The following is an 18876-nucleotide window of genomic DNA, read 5'->3' on the forward strand; positions in this document are numbered from 1 at the left end:
GAGGGACTTTTTTGTCTGGTTGTGTAATGATAATACAAAAGGTAACAGTTTTAAAATAGGAAAAGATAGATTGTATAGAAGGAAGAAATTATTTGATATCAGCAGGATCAGATACTGGTACATGTCCGAAGAGGCTGTGTATGCCCCATCGCTGGAAATGTTCGAGTTCAGTTTGGCTGAAATGTTGAGTGGTAGGCTTCCTTGCCCATGGCAAGGGGCTTGGAAATTTAATAATTAATTTTGGCTCTATGTGAGTATTATACCAAAACATCACAATGTTCTTCTCTTCCAATCTTCCTGTGTATAAAAAACATCAAACTCAGACCATCTTTACTTTAATAGCTCTCTGACATGCTATCTAAGTAATATTTAAAGTTGATAGCATTTCATTATTACAAATTAAAAGAAAGGATAATACTTACCAGAACCACCTGAGAAATACAAACTTTTGTTGCACAATCCCATAATTTCAGGGGATATAGAAGTGTAAAGGGTTTTCTGGTGTCTTCATTGGCTTGTTTTACTCTCTCCACTTCACAAGTACTTTCAGGAAGAGATTCTGAGCATTTTTCTGCCATGCTTAATCGACATAGATCCCCACAATATTTCTGCTAGATGATGACTTCAATTAATGGGTCAAAAAGTCATATTTGCAGCAAAAGAGCAGTATATGAAAACATTTTGAAGTGCCATTTTCAGAGGAAGAAAATATGAAAGTTGTAAATCAAAGAACAGATGTGTAAGCACACCAGCATTTACTGGATTTGGGCATTCTCCTATCATCCTTCCTCTCTTATTTCCTCTGTCATTCACTATTACTCCCTTCTTCTTCCTTGCTTTCTCTTTCTCCATTTTGTTACCATTTGCTTCCTTTGTTTTTTCCACCTTTTTTTCCTCATACTGTTTTCTCTCATCTGCACCTGCTTCCTTTCACCCTCTTCCATTAGGATGGCTTTTGCATCAATTTTTTGCAGCAATTGCATTCCTTCTTTCCTGCTGTTTCCTTCAAAGCACTTCATAAGTGGACACCAGCAGCCCATCAGCAGGTCCAGCCAAGTAAACCAGATGTTTAATCTCCAGAAGAGCTCTCATGAAGTCCGTCACCAATGTGCTTGACCCTTCACAACTTCCAAGTCAAGTGTTGTCATCAAAGCTAAAACTTGTTGTCACCATGCTGCTGGAATACCCAGCTTTTCTTTCAGCCATTAATAAAGTTAACTACTGTTTTTCATAATTTTTACATAATACTTTGTCATTTTGATTTATATGGGTTTGTGAGGCTGGAGCAGCAGAAGTACCACCTTAGCCCTCTTAGTAGTAGCATAAGTGTTACAGGATGTATAAACAGATGACATGATTATTTAACGTCAGCTTGGCCTACACATTATAAAAATAACAATGTTATTTTTACATTAGCATGCAATGTGTTATAGAAAACCAATTCATGTTATTTACTCCTGAATAATTCATTTGTGTTTTCACAACCAACCTCTGCTTTAACTGAGAACCTCTGGAAAATGAATTAGATTATAAGTTGGTGAATATGGTATGATATGATACGATATAGAAATGACTTTAAGAAGTTTTCGCTTTCTTGAAGATACAGTTGAACAGTAATCAAGATATAAAATTCCACACTTGTGAACTTGTTCTTCACTCTGTTCCCATCAAGTGTGCTTTTACTATGACTTGTGCATATCTTGTTGAAGACAGCATATTAAAACTTGGAGAGCAGCATGTTTCAAATTGTTCAGCCCACCTATAACAGGTGATTAAGATCTGAGATCAGTGGGAGTCACTGGATCTTTGGAACACTACATTCAGGCAGATGTGCAGACTTGCTGCAGATTTATCAGTCTGAGACAAGAAAGGCTTCTCTTGAAATTTTGGTCTCAGTTTAAAGCTTCTAAGAAGACAAAAGTTTAAAGCTTCTAAGAAGACAACTGCTTTAACAGGCGAATGGTAGGTTATTCATTGGTTGTATATGAACGTTACAGTTGAAACCTCATTGTTCATTACAAATATAAATATCCATATGACACTCATTTTTGTTTGCTTTTGTCTTGTTACAGATATAATGACCTTGGTAGAGATCATTTCCTGGAGATTAAGATTAATGATTGCCTCTGCATCAGGCTGTCATCTACTCCCAGTCAGTCAATAATCCCCAGGAAATCCTGTGCCAAATTTGCTTCTACTTAAGTACTGGTCTGGCAGTCCTTTTTTCATCCAGTATCAACCTGTACTGTTCGTAACAGCATTACACACATGTGTAAGGACTGCATCATCAGACCTGCTGTGTTGGTCAGACCCCAATCCAAAATCCAAGCAACTCAGACATAAACCACAACAGTCTTTTATCATTTGTGGATATTTTCTTCTGAGTCCTTCACCTGAGGTACCTCTATCTGAGTCTTGGTATTGAAATGAATGTTCTTGGGTTATGAACAGGTAGGATTTACTACAATGTCTGTCCCTAATTTTTTTTGTGTGTGTGTGTTTTTTTTTTTTTTAGTAGAAGAGGGCTTTTGTTTTTCATGAAGAAAAATCCTGGGAAGTATTTTGTGGTTGATGACTCTATGTCAAGGTGCAAAGCAGTGACTCAAGAGATCCATCCTGGGGCTAGTGATCCTCAATGTCTTTATCAGTGACTTGGATAGTGAGATTGAGTGCATATTCAGCAAGTTTGCAGATGATACCAAGCTAAGTAGTGTGATTGGAATGACAGGAGAAAGGGATGCTACCTAAAGGAGCCTGGACGAACTCGAGTTGTGGACCCACATGAACCTAATGAGGTTCAACAGGGTCAAATGCAAGATGCTGCACTTAGACAGGGAAATCTTGGACGTGTGCAGTCAGTGAAGAACTCACTGAAAGCAGCCCTATGGAGAAAGACTTGGGGGTTCTTGCAGATTAAACTAAAAGAGGGGAGATTTAGGTTGGATAGTAGGATAGAATCTTTGTTATTCAGAGAGTGGTGAGGCACTGACACAGCCTCACAGAGAAGTTGTAGGTGTCTCATCCCTGGTGATGTTCAAGGAGAATTTGGATGGGTCCATGGGCAGCCTGATCTGATGGGTGGCAGTCCTGCCCACAGCAGTGGGATTGAGACTGGAAGGTCTTTATGGTACCTTCCAACCCAAACTATTCTATGATTCTATCTATGATTTTTCTACGAAAGTGTCTGCCACGTTATTCTACTATTAATAGAAAACCTACCATCTACCTACATCTCCCTACAGCCTGTAGCTTACAGAGCTTGCTCAGCACAGAGAGATCTGGGGGATACTGGGATCTGTCTGCGTTTGTGGAACTGCTGGTTCTTGTTGCTGTTACTTTGAAGACCTGTACCTTCAGGATCATGGAAACCGCTATAGCTGGTCTGTTAAAAATGGAAGATATAGATGGTGAAGCGGGGATTCAGAGCACTAGTGCAACTTGAGGCTATGATGCTTTTCTTGCACAGCTTTAGCAAGCAACAAGCTTACCAATCCACTTTTCTGTCTTCTGAAGGACTGCCACAGGCCAACAAAATGTCGTCCTTGGCAAGGGAGGATTTAGCTGGATGTTGACTCCCTTGCTATTGTATGACAAGGATATAACTTATATACAAATGGCATTCTCTGCATGAAAATGACTATGATATAAATCTCTGTCACAGCTCAGTCCCCAGTCATAGATATATATCTTTGGCAATTCTCTCCTATTCCCTTCTCTAGCCATAGTTCCAAAATGGAAAACTACAGGATATACTCCTGCAGAAATTTCTTGTTTATCTTATATACTTTACTTTTTTAAAACAAAAGCATGATGCATGATACTTGTGAGAGAAGTAACCTTCTGTTAGGTAAATCTGACATTTCTTGTCACTTCCTTCAATGAATGCAGAAAAACACTACTGTCACTGTCTACTGTGACAAAGAAAAAGCAGCATTCATACTTGAAAATAAAGAGAATTATTCTTAAAATTTTTGATGCAGTAGTGAATTATTACTAGTTACTTTCTATATCCTGTTGTGTTCCTCAAAAGTAATCTTAATAATTTCTCAGCATTTTCATTCACCTCAAGCTATTTGCTTAATTTGCTGCTGTTACCCTTGTTTTTTTTCTGAGACATGATGAGAAATGTCAGATTACCCCAAAGACAACTGTCAAAGATTGGGTAGCTTATCATTTGACTAGTCACCTAGCAGAATTCCAGTTTTGTCTTCCTTTTGCAAAAAACGGGTGCTATAGTTCTTCCATTGGTCTAGGTACCCAACTACCCAACTGGGTACCAGTTTTTTATAGCTAAAGCTGTTTGTTTGTTATGTCTTCAGAAGAAAAAGGCCAGGCAGCACATCTTCCACCTGCTTGGGGGCTCTTCTTGAAGTGTTCTTCTAGTCTCCTCACTTCCTGTGACTGGACAGGACTGCAGTGTGCTTCTTAGCACTGTGCCAATGAAACGATTAAATTTCTTGTGGCTTCTAACCAGAACAGTATTTTATCTAACATTATATATATGGAGAAAATTAACAAAAATTACTGTGTATGACTCTCTGCTTTAGATCCTTTATCATTCTTGAGTGTCCTGTATTCATAGCTGTGGGCTTCAAAAGGAGCTCAGTATCTTTCTTGCATGCTTGTTTTCACCCAGCCTAGGAAAAGTTCTTGCATTCTATTCTGGCATGCTGTAGAAGAACAGCCCTCTGAGCAGGAAAACACAAACTTTCTGGCTTTCTCTTCTATTGAAGGCTGAAGAAATTGCAAGGGATTTCTGCCAAAGAAGATGGGGGCTCCCAGCCAGGCTCACATATGAATTAATAGCTCTTAGTTATAATCTAGTTTATCTCCATCTTGTGGAACCTCAGACTGATTTGAAAAAAGGAAAACAATATATAGGGCAATGAGGCTTACCTTCACAGCAGAGTTTTATGTCTTACAAAGGCAGATACTCACGCAGCTACCTTTCACAAAATCTTTTTATTTCATTTTGATTGGGGGGAAGCTCTTGAATTCACCTGGACCAGAACTCTGCACAGATACGATTGGCCAGAGCAGGTTGCCCAGGACTGACTCCAGTCCAGGTCTGTTTTGACAAATCAATATGCTACATTCATCTGGGTTTTGCACAGCAGTGTTTGACCAGCATCAAATCTTGTGTTCAAATGGAATTTTCTCATTTTTGATTTATGCCACTTGTCTCTTTCCCTATCAGTAGGTTCTTCCAAGAAGATTCTGATTCCTTCTCCTTTCTTTCCCTCACACCTGGTACTTAGGTATGTAGATAAGATCTCTGAGCCTTGTCTCTCCAGGCTAAGCAGCAGAGTACTTCATCACCTTTGTAGACAAGTGCTCAACTTGCTCTAGTGACCCTCCTGCACTGGGGAGCCCAGGTTGGAACCCAGCATGCAGATGTGCCTCACCAGTGCTGAGTAGAGGAGGAAGGTTACATCCCTCAGCCCGCTGTGGTGCTTGTACCAATACAGCCCATAATAAGTCTTCTTTGCTGCAAGCACATATTGCTTGCTCAGCTTTCCATGGTATAGTTCTCAGCATGGTCATTAGAGGTGAGAAACAGCTCTCTCTAGTGAGGCCTTCTTTCCACTTTCTCTATTTTTCAGCTGTGACAGGGACCACAGAAATTATGTTCCTAATGTGATGAAGTTACATGGTAATTGTAGATGAGATTAATATTTTTACAGGTATTTCCAACATCAAACTGATTTCATAAGTTGTGGGCAGAATGCCCTACGCTGACAGTGCAAGTAACCACACAGGTAAAGATGCAGTCATGAATTATGGATAACTAAGGGAAGATTGATGTGAATAAACAGAGATGTTATATATAGTATTTTAGATAGCCTAGTTAACACCTTGTTAATTGTCAGAATATTGAGAGAGAAGTAGTGATTTCCTTTGGGAAACAGCAAGATTTTACATTAGATGAACACATCCTTTCTGATAGCTCTGATTTCCCTAGTTTTACTGTCACTATTTCCACCCTGATAAGGGCTCTAATCATATAAACATTGAGAATTTCTGAAATAAGTAGCATAGGTCACATATAAAATCCATATCCTTCTGTGTAGGTAGCAAATTCTGAATAATGGAAGTTCTCTGGTGCCTTTTTATAATTTATTTTTGAAAATTTGAAATGTATTCTTTGTATTTGTAGCAAATGTTTGTTTTCTCAACAATTTATTTCTGTATGTCATGTTTTATTCTTTTAAATAGAATCTACTCAAGCTGTTTGCTGCAGGCAAAATTCTTGTCTCACATCACATGGTATTTTCCAGTGAGGCTCTCTTCTTCAAAAAGCATATTCTTCATGGATGTCCCTACAGAGCGTGAAAAGAAGGAATGAATATTTAAGTGCAGGCATTATCCCAGTGCAGGGTACAGCTGTCCTGTCTATGCAATTCCATGCTTGATAGCATTAGCTTCATTTTTAGTTTCTTCCTAACTCTGATTTTCCTTGCTGAAAATATTAACAACAAAGAACATAGATAATTTATAAGCCTACATAGATCAGGATAGTAGTAGCTAAAAAGGAGTTTCTCTTGAGGGGGAGGGTGGAGGTTTTCCTTTAGTACAGTTTGCTTACAGCAGATTACTGCATCCTCAAACAAACAACAACCACCAAACAAAAAAAACCCTGGATTTTTTAATGAGGGAGGAGCATGCACTGCCCTTTCATTATTCTCCTCAGAAATTCTGAAAACCAGACAAACAATTGCAGCTGGAGTCAGATGTGCCACAATGCCAGGTCTCAAAGGCAAGAGTTAAAACCCTAGCACCTTCAGAATTAGTGGTAAAGCTCCCAACATCATCACTAGGATCAGGTCTTCATGTCTACTTTTTACATTTACTATTTTACATTTTCACACTGCAATTACATCAGTTGTGGTAAACTAATTGTAATAAAAACAGACATCTTTAATAAGATAATTTTCAGGGTAATAGCACCTAAAATAAAAAAACAAGGTGAGGACATGGAAGGAGAAAAAACTGGAATAGAGGCTCGTAATCAACAGACAAAATGAAAGTTGATCGCATTTCTTTATGGAGCCCGGAGCCAGTATTGCATAATTTAGTTATTACCCAATGTGCTGCCTACAGCTTAAGAAACTGAACATCAGTTAGAAGTATCAGCATAAGGTCTTGCCTTATAATTTTCATTTATAATATTTATTTGCTTAGGAGTGTTAATAAAGCAACCAATAGATATAATTCTGAAGTGTGTGCAATTATTATTATTTTCTGTATTACTCAAATCCAGAACAGATCTACTTGTATTTAACACTACACCATCTCAATCACAAGGCCTCCATTTTTACAGGACCTTCCAGCTTGAAAGTCCACAAGTAAAGATGTAGGCTACAACACTGAATTATAGATGACATAGTTTAGATCATCTGGAGGTAGTATTAAAAAAAGATTTTTACCTTTTATAACATCTGCTTTCTCTATTCTGCATACTGCAGTGACAGTATATTCTAACTCCTACAGCAGTTCCAGTCTGTCCTACATAGGATGTGAGTAGTCTTTAAGAAAGTTAAGAGGCTTATGTAATACAAAGAAGATGGGAGTCAAATTTAAATTCAGATTCAGTGAAAGTACTTTTAAGGAAATCATGCTTTTAAAAAAATCACAATGTGTGATATCACATAATTAGTGGGATTTTTGTATTTTACCTCAAATTGTCTGTGTATAAAAGACTGTCCTTATACACCTGTAACATTAATCTCAATAGATCCTTCACATGGTTCTAGTATCACGAGTTCTTTGTTCCTGGTTGTGGGGTAAATAACTCCCAAGGATGGTACTTAACAAAGAAATAGTATAGATGATAGTATATTTTGAGTAGTTCTATATAGATAGGATACAAATAATACAAAAGAGAAGATGGCTCACCTTCAGGATGTCAAGGCTCACAGGGGGACTCCACATGGGAAGGATCTCCAAGAAGAGATCCTTCCCTGGTGGTGGTCAGCCCTTAAATGGGGTTTGGGAGAGGTGGAGCCAGGCTCCACCCCTTCCACTCACACAGGTATATCACCTTCACCTGTGCCCCCATGGCTGACTTGGTGCTCATCTCAGGTGAACAATTAGTGGTTCAGGCTGTGATTCAGCAGTTCCCATACACTAGTCCAGCATCACTGATGAAAAAAATTAAACGTTGATTTAAATTTAGTTTGCATAGCCACTGCAATTTGTTTAGCAAGATCTTAGAAGTCACTTTTTTATTTTTAAGACTGGCTCTCTTGTTATCTCACTGAATTTTCTAGGCTGATTTGCAAGACAATGACAGCTAGAAGAAGCAACAGAAAAGGTCAGGAAAAGACAGCATTCTTTGTGACATCATGCATGAATTTCTCTAAGTCCTCTGGCCTAACTCCTCAGCTTTCTTAAAAAAAAAAAAGTGTATAAAAGAAGAAGATGCTGTAAAATGTGACAATAGTAAGCACAAATCGGAAGCTTTATCAGAGGAGTCTAAAGGAGAAAAATATGCTTTCAAAAGGAAGTTCCTGAGATGGTTGTTCACCAGAATGTAACTAAGGAAAAAAATCATTATGATAAATGCCAAAGTCTTAATAAAAGCAATAGTGAAAAAAAAAAAAAATCCTTAAAATTGCTTATAAACATGAAATTAAAATAAAAACCATCTTCATGTAGTCCATGAAGCCCATTGGTCAGGAGTGTTCAGAACACGCGGTTCTGCTGAAGCATGTATAGAGCATTAATCACTAGTCGTGGATCCTCTGTGGTCTTTTTTACTGGGACCCCAGTTCTGTGGTTTTCTTCCTTGTTCATCCTGTCTGTTAGAAAGGGAAGACAATCCCATGTGAGGTTTAAGTCTCAGTGGCCTAGATGAGCAAAAATTGATTTGTTTTTTATTTTTATTTATTTATTATTTTGAGCAGGCATAACTTTTTTATCCTAATGAGATATTGAGTATGTAAGAAAAAAATCTGGCCTGTTCCAACTAGTGGCATATTGATTTCATATATTATTTGCCTTTCCATGTGCCTACTTATACACAGTGGAACACAGAAGAAAGAGAATGGATGACCAAACTAAAATTCTTGCTGAATCCTCAAATGGACTCTCAGGAACTTTCTGACTCACCTTCAGAACCAAATATGCATTCTTGCACAAAAATTTACTTCTGTCTCCAGTACTTGGATAGGCTTCATGTTCACATTTTTAATGATCATTTTCTTGCTTTTAAGTTGCAGTCCTTGACCACAAGTTCATTCTTGATATCATTATCAGCTTTGAGCCCTTACTCTCTCATTTCACTTCTCCCTCTGTCTACTGTATTCAGCCTATTAAATTTGTGAGTTTGCATTTGAAACTGCTGGAAAAATCTGTGCTTCTCATGTGTTTGTTCCAGAAGCCTAACAATTCCTTTTAAACCAAGTTGCCACTGATGTTGAATAAGTATTATGCCTTGATACCTTTATGATTTGAAAGTCGGACACAATAATAAACCTGCACTAAACATTGAAGGGATTACCATCAGTGCTTTCTCTTTAGCACTTCTGTTCAGAATAAAAGAAATGTCAGTTTTGAATCACTGTAATTACCTTGAAGAAGCGTGAAATGGATTTTTATGCAAATGTGTATTTTTATGGGAAGTGAAAGTCTTATGCTTGGTTAAGAAGCTCATAATGCATCACTTTGTTCCGAGAATCTGAATTCATGTTTTTCACGAAGGGTTACACACCTCTAGGTTGCTATGTTTAGAGTAGCTGTGTGTCTTCTGACTATTCTGAGAATCTCTAGGCTGGATTAATTTCGGACGTAACCAGAGACACCTGCAGCATTTGAGATCTCTGTGGCAGGAGATCAAAGAGCTTTGGATATACTGGCTTTCCTTCCATGGGAGCCTGCAGCACTGCACTATGACAGCAGAAATAAGTATTTCACCACAGATGGTCCTTATGAGCATTGAAAATAACATAATTAGGTATATTGCATGAGCTGCTATCAGTGTGGTACCATTCAGTAACCATATTCTTCTATTTTCTTTGATATTGTGTGACAACTACAGTGGAACCACTGCAGTAGTTGTACTGTATGCAGTAGGCAACAGTAGGTAATAAGGCAAGTGTTGTCATAATTCTTCAGGAATGTCAGACAGGATTACCAGGAACTCTCTGTTCTCTCCCAGTGTAAAAATATGCAGAAAGGAACAAATTAATTCATTGACTCTGTTGCTGTCAAGGATCAGCTGTTAATCTGCATCCCTGCATCCTTTTTGTTTTATGCAGCCAGCGGGGATGCTGATACTGGCTGGCAGCCAGTCTGTCTGCTGTGTCCTCCCTGTGGGAACCACATAGCTTGTTCATGAGCCTAGACTTCTCCAGTTTTAATAATGTTGGATTTTTTTATATAACATTTCAAGCACTTTTTATCCCAGTATTCCAGATTTTCGAGAACATTTACTTTAAAAGCAGAGAACTCTCCCAAATTCAACATGTTTGGGTTTTTTTGTTTGGTTTTTAAAGTACTTCAATTGAGTTTGAGCTTACTTACAGACATATTGAACAGAATCTTATTATAGCAGCAAAATTTGTTTTATAGCAGAAGCTGGTATGTGAGAGGCTGACTTGTAAAGGTGGATGTCTGGTGTTGTTGAGCAGCACTGACCCAAGTAATCTTGAAATCCACAAAATAATTCATGCAAATATGCAGCTGACAGTTTGGAGCATCATTACTGTGTGCTCTGCAACCAGTGGGCTGTTGATCCTATAAAATGTTCTTCTCTGGCCATAGTTCTAAAAAGCTCCAAAGAGTCTCACCATCAAGATTAATCAATTTTTCCAGGAGCCAGTTTTCTTAACTGCAAGAATTAGCACAGTTCAATCTTTTGTTGTGTTGAGTGTTGCCTGGAATGTGATTATAGTCAACATCATGCACTTATGCCTCTCTGTTTCTTTTCTCCATTTTTGTAACATCAGAGTCTCTGTTTTACCTTCCTATTTGTCTTGTATTTCTCCCTTCAGTTGGGAAGCAAACAGATCTAAACCAGATTGCCAGTATGTCAGGTGCCCTGCCCTAGTGCTGCTACTTTTGTTCCTTCTGAAAGTGTAGCATAATTCATGATTATTGCCACCATCCTCTGAAACCTCTTCTGCTTCAGCCATGAAATCAGAAGCTTCACACTCTAATTCTGTTCATTATTCAGTTTGTTGCCATGGTACAACCTTCTCCTCGACTTTGTCTTTCCTCACCTGCATTCTTACTCTTCATTTCTCCATGATTTTCTGCAGTCCCTCTCCTTGTAGTGTTGTCTCCTGCATGTACTCACATTTCTCTGATTACTCTTGGGCTCCCTTTGGCAGTTTTCTTCCACTCTCATTCTCCCCCAGTGGATGGACACCTTGCCCCACGTCCTATCAAGCCTGACCACAGACATGACAGGGAAGAGATCAGTGAGAACAAGTTTAAATAAAAGTGCTTTCTCTGTCGTCCTCCGGGGACACAGAGCCTCAATTAAACAGCACACATGGTCCCAAAATGCTCCATGCGGGGAGGTGAGTGTTGAAGACGAGAGCTCTCCCAGGGTAAGGAACTCAAATCGTTAGGGCTAAAATCAGGATTAGTGGAGAGTTGATTCCTTTATGTAAATATAGTTACAAAGATTATGTTTCAGGATTAAGAATGGTCCCACAAAACAATATATGTATTATAAAACATTATAAAAATGCTTAAATTATTTATTTAATGCCTGGGTTGTTTTTTTTTGCCTTAATGGAGACTTAAATTAAATTCAGTGATAATACTTCAGTGCTGATAACAGACAGCATTGTACAAGCAGGACTATGCCAGTATTTGTAATTGGTTTTATTAAAGTATGTCCATGAAGCAATCTTTACAATCAATCATAATTCATTTAAAAATGTAACACTGTATTATCCAGTTACACAGCTTTTGTCTTTTCATTGAATTAAATATTCTTTTGGAAAATTTAGATATCCAAGGATAGGTTAGGAATTAGAGTCTTTCAAAGCATCAGCCTAGTGTATCACCATGGTATTTTACAAATAAGAACTAATGGCCAGACCTCTACTGAATTCACTTATGTGGAAAAATACTGGAAGATCATGAGATGCATCAGCTAAAAGCAAAATAATTGGCCAGCATTTCGTAGTTAATTTCTTAAGCAGTCTCATAAACATGAAGAAAGTGTATTTCCAAAGAAAAACATCACTATCAAGCTGTTTGGTATCCATTTTGTATGATTACACTATATCAAAAGGTTGGATGTTCAGAATCTCAATTGTAAAATTTTACATGAAATTAGCAGCTGAGATCATCCACAAATTCTTCAAAAGATTGCTTAAAAATTCTTCATTGTGCTTATTTTTCCTGTCATCTTTGCTGAATGTTGAGACCAGTCTAACTATTGAATTTGTATGTATGCAAAACTTTAAGAAAAAATAACATTTTCAAACAGAAATGAGGTGTAAAGCAAAATCTAGAGTAAAATTATATCACACAGAAAAATGAACATAGCCTAAAGATCTGGAGATCTCTGCACTGTGTTCTTTTCTCTGCCCTGATAAACTATAATCATTCATTATATTAAGATTCAGTTAATGGTGGATTTCATAACCTCCAGTAAAGTGAGTAAATACATTCTGTCTGAGTTCACAAATGACAGGAGTGGTCAAGTTAAGTGACCCCTCTACAACAAGTCATCAAGTCAGGGCAGTGTATTTGAGATAGTATTACATACAATTCCTGACATTATGTTTTTTGTGTTTTGGGCATGTAAGTATTTGGATGCATCACCTCAGACTTGTTAACTAGTTCAGTTTCCAAAGGTCCTGCTGATAATTCCTGTTCAAGGTTTATTATGTATTCCCAAATATGGGGACACCAAATTGCTTATCACCTTGACAAGGTTGAATTCTAGATTTCTGTGCTTCTCCTACCACACACTTTAGCAAGTTACCCTCTTAAATCAGTGACTTGTGAAATTTCAGGGGGGATGAAAAAGCAATTCCATTTCTGTAATCTATGTGTCACTGTCCTGCAGAATTTTTCACATTAATCACTGTTGAAGTTTATGAAGCACGTGCAAAAACATGTACATTTCTTGAATGTCTGCTGGTTCCTTATCTTTGTGTCTTTTACTGTGATGTTGTAGAGCTTGGATCATATGGAAACCTAAAATATTATGACACAATGACTGAAGAAGGTAAGAAATACTTTAGAATTGTTTGTATCAGCTTTTTGCAAAGCCTTTTCTGTGTTTACTTTTTCTTTCATTTTTTCTTTGTCCTGTTTTCAATTTCTCCATTTTCACGTGACTCTTTTTTGCATGACCTCGTTGACAGTGCGATCAACTATGGTTCTTTTTTTCATGTTTTTTTTTTTTTTTTTGTCAACATTTCAGTTTTGCTACTTTCAGATAAGGAAATACAGTTAAAGAAGAATGTACATGCGGAAACACACTGATGTTACATAGTGCAGTACAGTATGAATTGTAAATGCTCATTTTGTTGTATTTTATAATGCATTCAAGAAGTTAATTTATGGATGTTGAAATCACTTGGCTAAATTTCTTAGCTTGAGAAAAATTGTGACCAGTTTACTGTATTATTCAGAAGTAATGAATGAAATCTAAAGCTATGCGTGACTATTTATGGAAAATTAATTGTATGCTTAATTGCAATGCAAAAAGTATTCTACTTAAAATCCTGATTCTAGTAGTACAAGAAGGAAGTAATCAGGGCCTAAATCAGGGCTCATTGAAATACTGGGGAATTTTTCTGCTAATTAATAAGCACTGTAGTTTACTATATTGATTCAGGAGTGTAGTTCCTTAGTTTCCCCCATACTTTCAGTCTGAGTGCATCCACATTTCTCTTTTTCAGAAATTTCCAGACCTGAGAGTATAAGATCAAGGCCAGTGGCCAGCTCTTTGTCTATGACAAATGCTCTTTGTCTCTTCTCCCTGATAAATAATGACAGGACGAGAGGGAATGGCCACAAGTTGCACCGGGGAAGATTTAGATTAGACCTGAGGAAACATTTTTTCTCTGAAAGAGTGGTCAGGCACTGGAATGGCCTGCCTAGGGAGGTGGTTGAGGCACCATCCCTAGCGCTGTTCAAGAAGCATTTAGATGAGGTGCTAAGGGATTTGATTTAGTAGTTGGGTAGGGATAGTGATAGGAGGATGGTTGGACTAGATGATCTTGTAGGTCCTTTCCAACCTTATGAACCTATGAACCTGTGAACCTATGACGCCAGACAGAGTGGTGTTCTGTCACAGAGCAGTGGTTCTCAGTGCTCAGCTAGGTAGCTAGTGGCCTGTGTGAGGAGAGAGATGAGGTTGAGTCCTGTTGAAAGGTTAACAACCTATTCCTACTTATTTTCAATAGAAAGTAGAAGTAAAGAAGTGATTTTCTCTGTATTTATAAACAGTCATATTCAAGTTTAGATTACTTTCTGTTTTCTGTTTTAACATCTGATCTTGATGTTAAAAAGGCTTAAAGAAAACCTTCATTACATGACTTACTCTTGGCCAAGACTGGTAACTTTTGACTGTTTCTCATTTTCTTTATGTGCTGTTGTTACTTAAACAAACCCATACTATTCTGGGGCCATCTACAGAAGATGGTTCCTTCCAGCACCAGCAGATGCAGGTTTTTTCTGAAACAAGCATGACTATCAATTTTTAGGTCAGCCCAGGAGCACCACCCTTAATTGCACAGATTCACTGTCTGATTCACAGGGCAAACCTGTCTCTGTGTTGTTTAAATACACTTCTGAAGGACCTGGATCACCTGAAAGTAGTAGTCAACTGAAGCAATTAAGATAACGCTACCAGAAATAAAGCTTTTGCAGTATGTCTCGTCTCAGTGTTCTTTCAAATACTGCTGTGAATGTCATTTCTTGTTCTAGCCTCTGAGTTGGATGTGTTAAAGTTCTTTTTTTTTCTTCTATAGTATTAAATCTACCATCTCAAAAACAATTTCTGCATAAGTAGTCTTCAGAATTTTATAAATCCTATTATGGTAGTTAAATATAGCTACTTGTGGAAAAATATCCTTGCAAGTACGCTATGTATAATATGTGTACTTATTATTTCTGTGCCTACACTGAAATAATGCTATTAATATTCAATGTCACCTCAGAAAGCCCTCCTCATGAATAAACAATCAAAGACCACACTGTTGCAGTATCTAAAATCCAGTAGCAAAATTCTTCCTATAACAGAAAGAAGGAAGGAAGCTCTTTGTCTGAAGTAGTATTAACACTGACAAGGGCCTATGATACAATTCAGCTTCTTAAATACAACTGTCATCATCATTTTCACATCTTTCATAAAGAGATAATGAACAGAATACCTCAGAAGCTCTAGTTAGGTCAAAGTGCACTTTATTTTCAACTCTGTATTTGAATATTCAGAAGTATAATCCCTATCACAAAGAAAATAAAGAAAAAAAAAGAAAATAAGAAAAGAGTGGAAGTTGTTATGAAAATAAATATTTTCCATAATCTTTTTTCCTTGAATTGGATTTTTAATACATCTCTGCAGTTAGTTAGCCACAGAAACTTGTAAAAACAGTTAAAGATCTCTAGGTTTTTCTAACATTGTTCAACCTTACCCCCAGGCCTTCAAGCCCTGAGTGGAGATAGGCAGCGGAACTTTTGTTTTCTGGTTGAGAAGCACAGGCACATCCATTTTTGCTTATGCATCAACATAAGCAGAGACAAGAGTGACAGGTAACAATAGTAGATACAGCCAGAGGCCCTATGGTCTCTGTATCATTGAAACTGATCTTTGCTTTATTTGCTTCTGTTTGGTCAGAAACTGACTTTATATTAATTGCTGATTAATCAGTCGCCAACTCAAAGAAGGCATAGACCATACCAGATGGGAAAAAAAAATCCTTGCAGTAGTCCTGTGCTGTCAAAGAACCTCAACCAACAGTCTATACTGTGACATTTATTTTAATGTAAATCACATGAGGTGAATTTCCACAATCAATCAGTTGCCACCCCCAGCTGTGTTCCACAACTGGGCACCAGCAGGACTGGAATACACAGTTCTGATGGCTCAGCAGCCACAGATCCGATGTCTTCTGACACATGAAAGCTTGGCTGTAGTGCTACTGCTGATGATACAGTAAATTGTGTTTGATCTGAGGCTGGCAAGTAGACAAATTGTAAAGTCCTAAATTTTTTAAACAACTAAATTGCTGAGGGTAAATTACTTTTCTGTAAAATCTGATGCTTCTGACCTGAGGAATCTATAGTCTATAATTTAGATTGTAGTAAAAGGATTGCATTTTTTTTTTGCATATTCATGATCACTCTTCCTGCTGATGCCTGCTGAAGTTACTCTTGCAGATCAAGCTGTATGTACTATACAATACTGATTTGTTCTCATATATTCAAATATAACCAATTTAGTTTTAAGCTACCTTCTTCGCTAATCATCTGGCCTTGATCTCTTGTTCCTTCTGATCTTTTTAAACTAAAATGAACTGAAGCATCTGCCAGAGTTCAGCAAATCTAGATTAATTATTTTCTGGAACAGATATCCTATTTTGGGTCTGAGGAGTCAAATATTTTCATCGATATAAACTCTTTTGGCAGTAGTTGCTGTAAAAGCTGTACTTGGGTAGACAACCTCACAGCACATAGGATGCACACTTCTAGCTTCTCCTAGAAACAAAAATATGTAACATAGAATTCCTGTGGGTTATTTTAGTAATGCCACCAAAACTTGAGAGGAAAAAGGCATGCGAGGTCTGTGCCTAATCTGAAATCTTTGGGGCTTTCTGAAATTTCCTGGAGTGGTTCTTTTTTCTGCATGTGTCTGTCCTTCCCCTTTGCTGAACAAGTTCTGATTTGGTTTGTTTGAAAGTGAGAGACAAAAAAGGAAGGCAAAGGGAAAGAGGAGTCATAGGTCTGCATTCTTTTACTTCTCACTGTCTTCAGATAGATTAGTGTTACTGTTTTCCAGCAATGAAACTTCAGTCTCATGCTTTTGTTAGTTGATTTTACATCTTCTAATCATTTCCTCCTGCTGTCTGGTTACCTACACTGAGCGCAGTGTGCTAGTGAGATGACTGGGACTGCTGAAAGGACTGTAATACCTATTAAATCTTTGTGATATTTTCGTTACTGTTGACATGTGAATTCCAAGTCCAAGTGAATGGTAACTGCTAGTCCTTATGTACTGTGCATATGTTTCTGCACATACAAAAGTTTTAATATATGGATTTGAACCAATTTCTTGTGATGGTGTAGTTTCTGATAATCTTCTATTTGTGAGAAGGGAAGGGAGTATTTCATTCTTAATCAACATTCGTTTCTTGTATATCTGTTATTTTAGCCTGGAAACAGTGACTTTGTGGTCCAGTATTTTCCACTACTAGTCAATTATGTGATTCCACTGAAATATATTTTGACCTTAAGCCTGCTCTCTTTTTTATTTCAGTGTTGATCTTCGTTGTTTAAACTGATTTCAGTAGAATTTTAAACTGGAGATGAATAGCTAAAACATGCAAGAACACTGTCTAATAATGGTATATAATGTAGACAACAACTTATACTTTGAAAAAGGGGAAAAAAATGCTAAAAAGCAAAATCAGTGAGGACGCAATATTGAAGGGCATATACAGCATCCATGTACAACACATATACTATCATAAGCTATCCAAAGAGCTCTTACATGGAGAGATCAACTAAAGTAGAGCAAGGAGTGTATTTGTTTTGCTTAAGTTTGCCAACTTAGAGATTGCTAGTTTGTATGTGTCATTTGGAAACAGTGATCAAGGAAGAGTGACAGGACTTGTGGCTTTCTCTCAGGAGATGAGTTGTCCTGAAAGCAGTCTACATGACGAGCTGTATAGTTAACCTCAAGGGAGAAAAAAGCCACTTGGCATGGTGAGAAGGAAATTTTCTTTTGGGAAGCTGGCATGGAAATCATTAGTTCTGAAGATTTCTTCTTTCCCATATGAATTATTAGTAGGATTTATGGGGACACAGCTGGGTACAAAGTGACAAGGTTGACCACACCCACCATGATGCGATATATGGGTTCATCTTAAATTCTGTGTTACTGTGCTACTAATTGAGATCTTAAACTGCGTGCATTTGGTTGTAATATCTGTATTCATTCTCTTTAGTCTCAGATACTACACCAGTACTTTTTTAGGTGGAACTTTACTGACTGCTTCGGAAGAAAAGTTGGTTTATATATCTTGTTCTACTTCTTGCAGAGTTCACAAAACAGAAAAAAAAAATTAAAAAGCATTAGTAAGAACATCAGGTAGTGTTTAATAATGTTTGCTGTTTGGAAAGGGATGAAAATGTATTATTAGCAATGAGTTTTGGATCCCAAGCTATGGCAAAGAAACTTTGCCTCTCAAAATAATTGCATCTGAATAATAATAATGCTTCTTTTTAGGAAAATTCAAGGAGAGAGCCTCAATTCTGCATAAGATCGCCAAAAAGAAGTGCCAGGTAGAAGACAGTGAAAGACAGAATGGAACTGCTAATCATGGTGAGTGCAGATGTACAGACCTATTGGATATTCTTGAAGCTCTCTTTCAGTGTTTAATTTTGCTTGTAAATCCTTAGAGGTGAATTTCTCCTTCTGCTTCATTTTTAGTCTTGCTAAACATATTCTGATTCCGTTTAGAAAAGGAGATGAAATCCAAAGTCAGGACAGGAGTTAAATGTAAGATGAGGAGGTCAGATTAGGGGCTAGAAAACTGCCTGGGAGGGCTCAAGAGATAAATGTCGTGCTGATTTTGGAAAGGTGAGGAACCAGATAAAATAAAGACACAAAACTTGCAGCTTCCCTATCAAAATTCAGTGAGTTTGTTGAGTTGCCAAAGGTTGATGCAGGGGCAGACT

The 18876-nt window shown here is 37.5% G+C and overlaps 1 protein-coding gene across 2 annotated transcripts in view; it reads left to right on the forward strand.

Annotated features, from left to right (window-relative positions):
- The window catches only part of SLC24A2 (solute carrier family 24 member 2), a 101378-nt gene that overhangs the window by 58122 nt on the left and 24380 nt on the right, over positions 1-18876 (forward strand). Inside the window, exons 4-5 of one of the 2 annotated variants that reach the window (XM_065740618.1) lie at positions 13145-13195; positions 18425-18520. In XM_065740618.1, coding sequence (XP_065596690.1) covers positions 13145-13195; positions 18425-18520 — 147 coding nt within the window. The remainder of the gene's footprint in view (positions 1-13144; positions 13196-18424; positions 18521-18876) is intronic. The other variant, XM_065740617.1, reaches the window with a different exon arrangement.

Source organism: Cyrtonyx montezumae, unplaced genomic scaffold (assembly GCF_038088225.1).
Source record: "Cyrtonyx montezumae isolate F1298 unplaced genomic scaffold, pur_monq_1.0 scaffold_29, whole genome shotgun sequence".
Classification (NCBI taxonomy): Eukaryota; Metazoa; Chordata; class Aves; order Galliformes; family Odontophoridae; genus Cyrtonyx; species Cyrtonyx montezumae.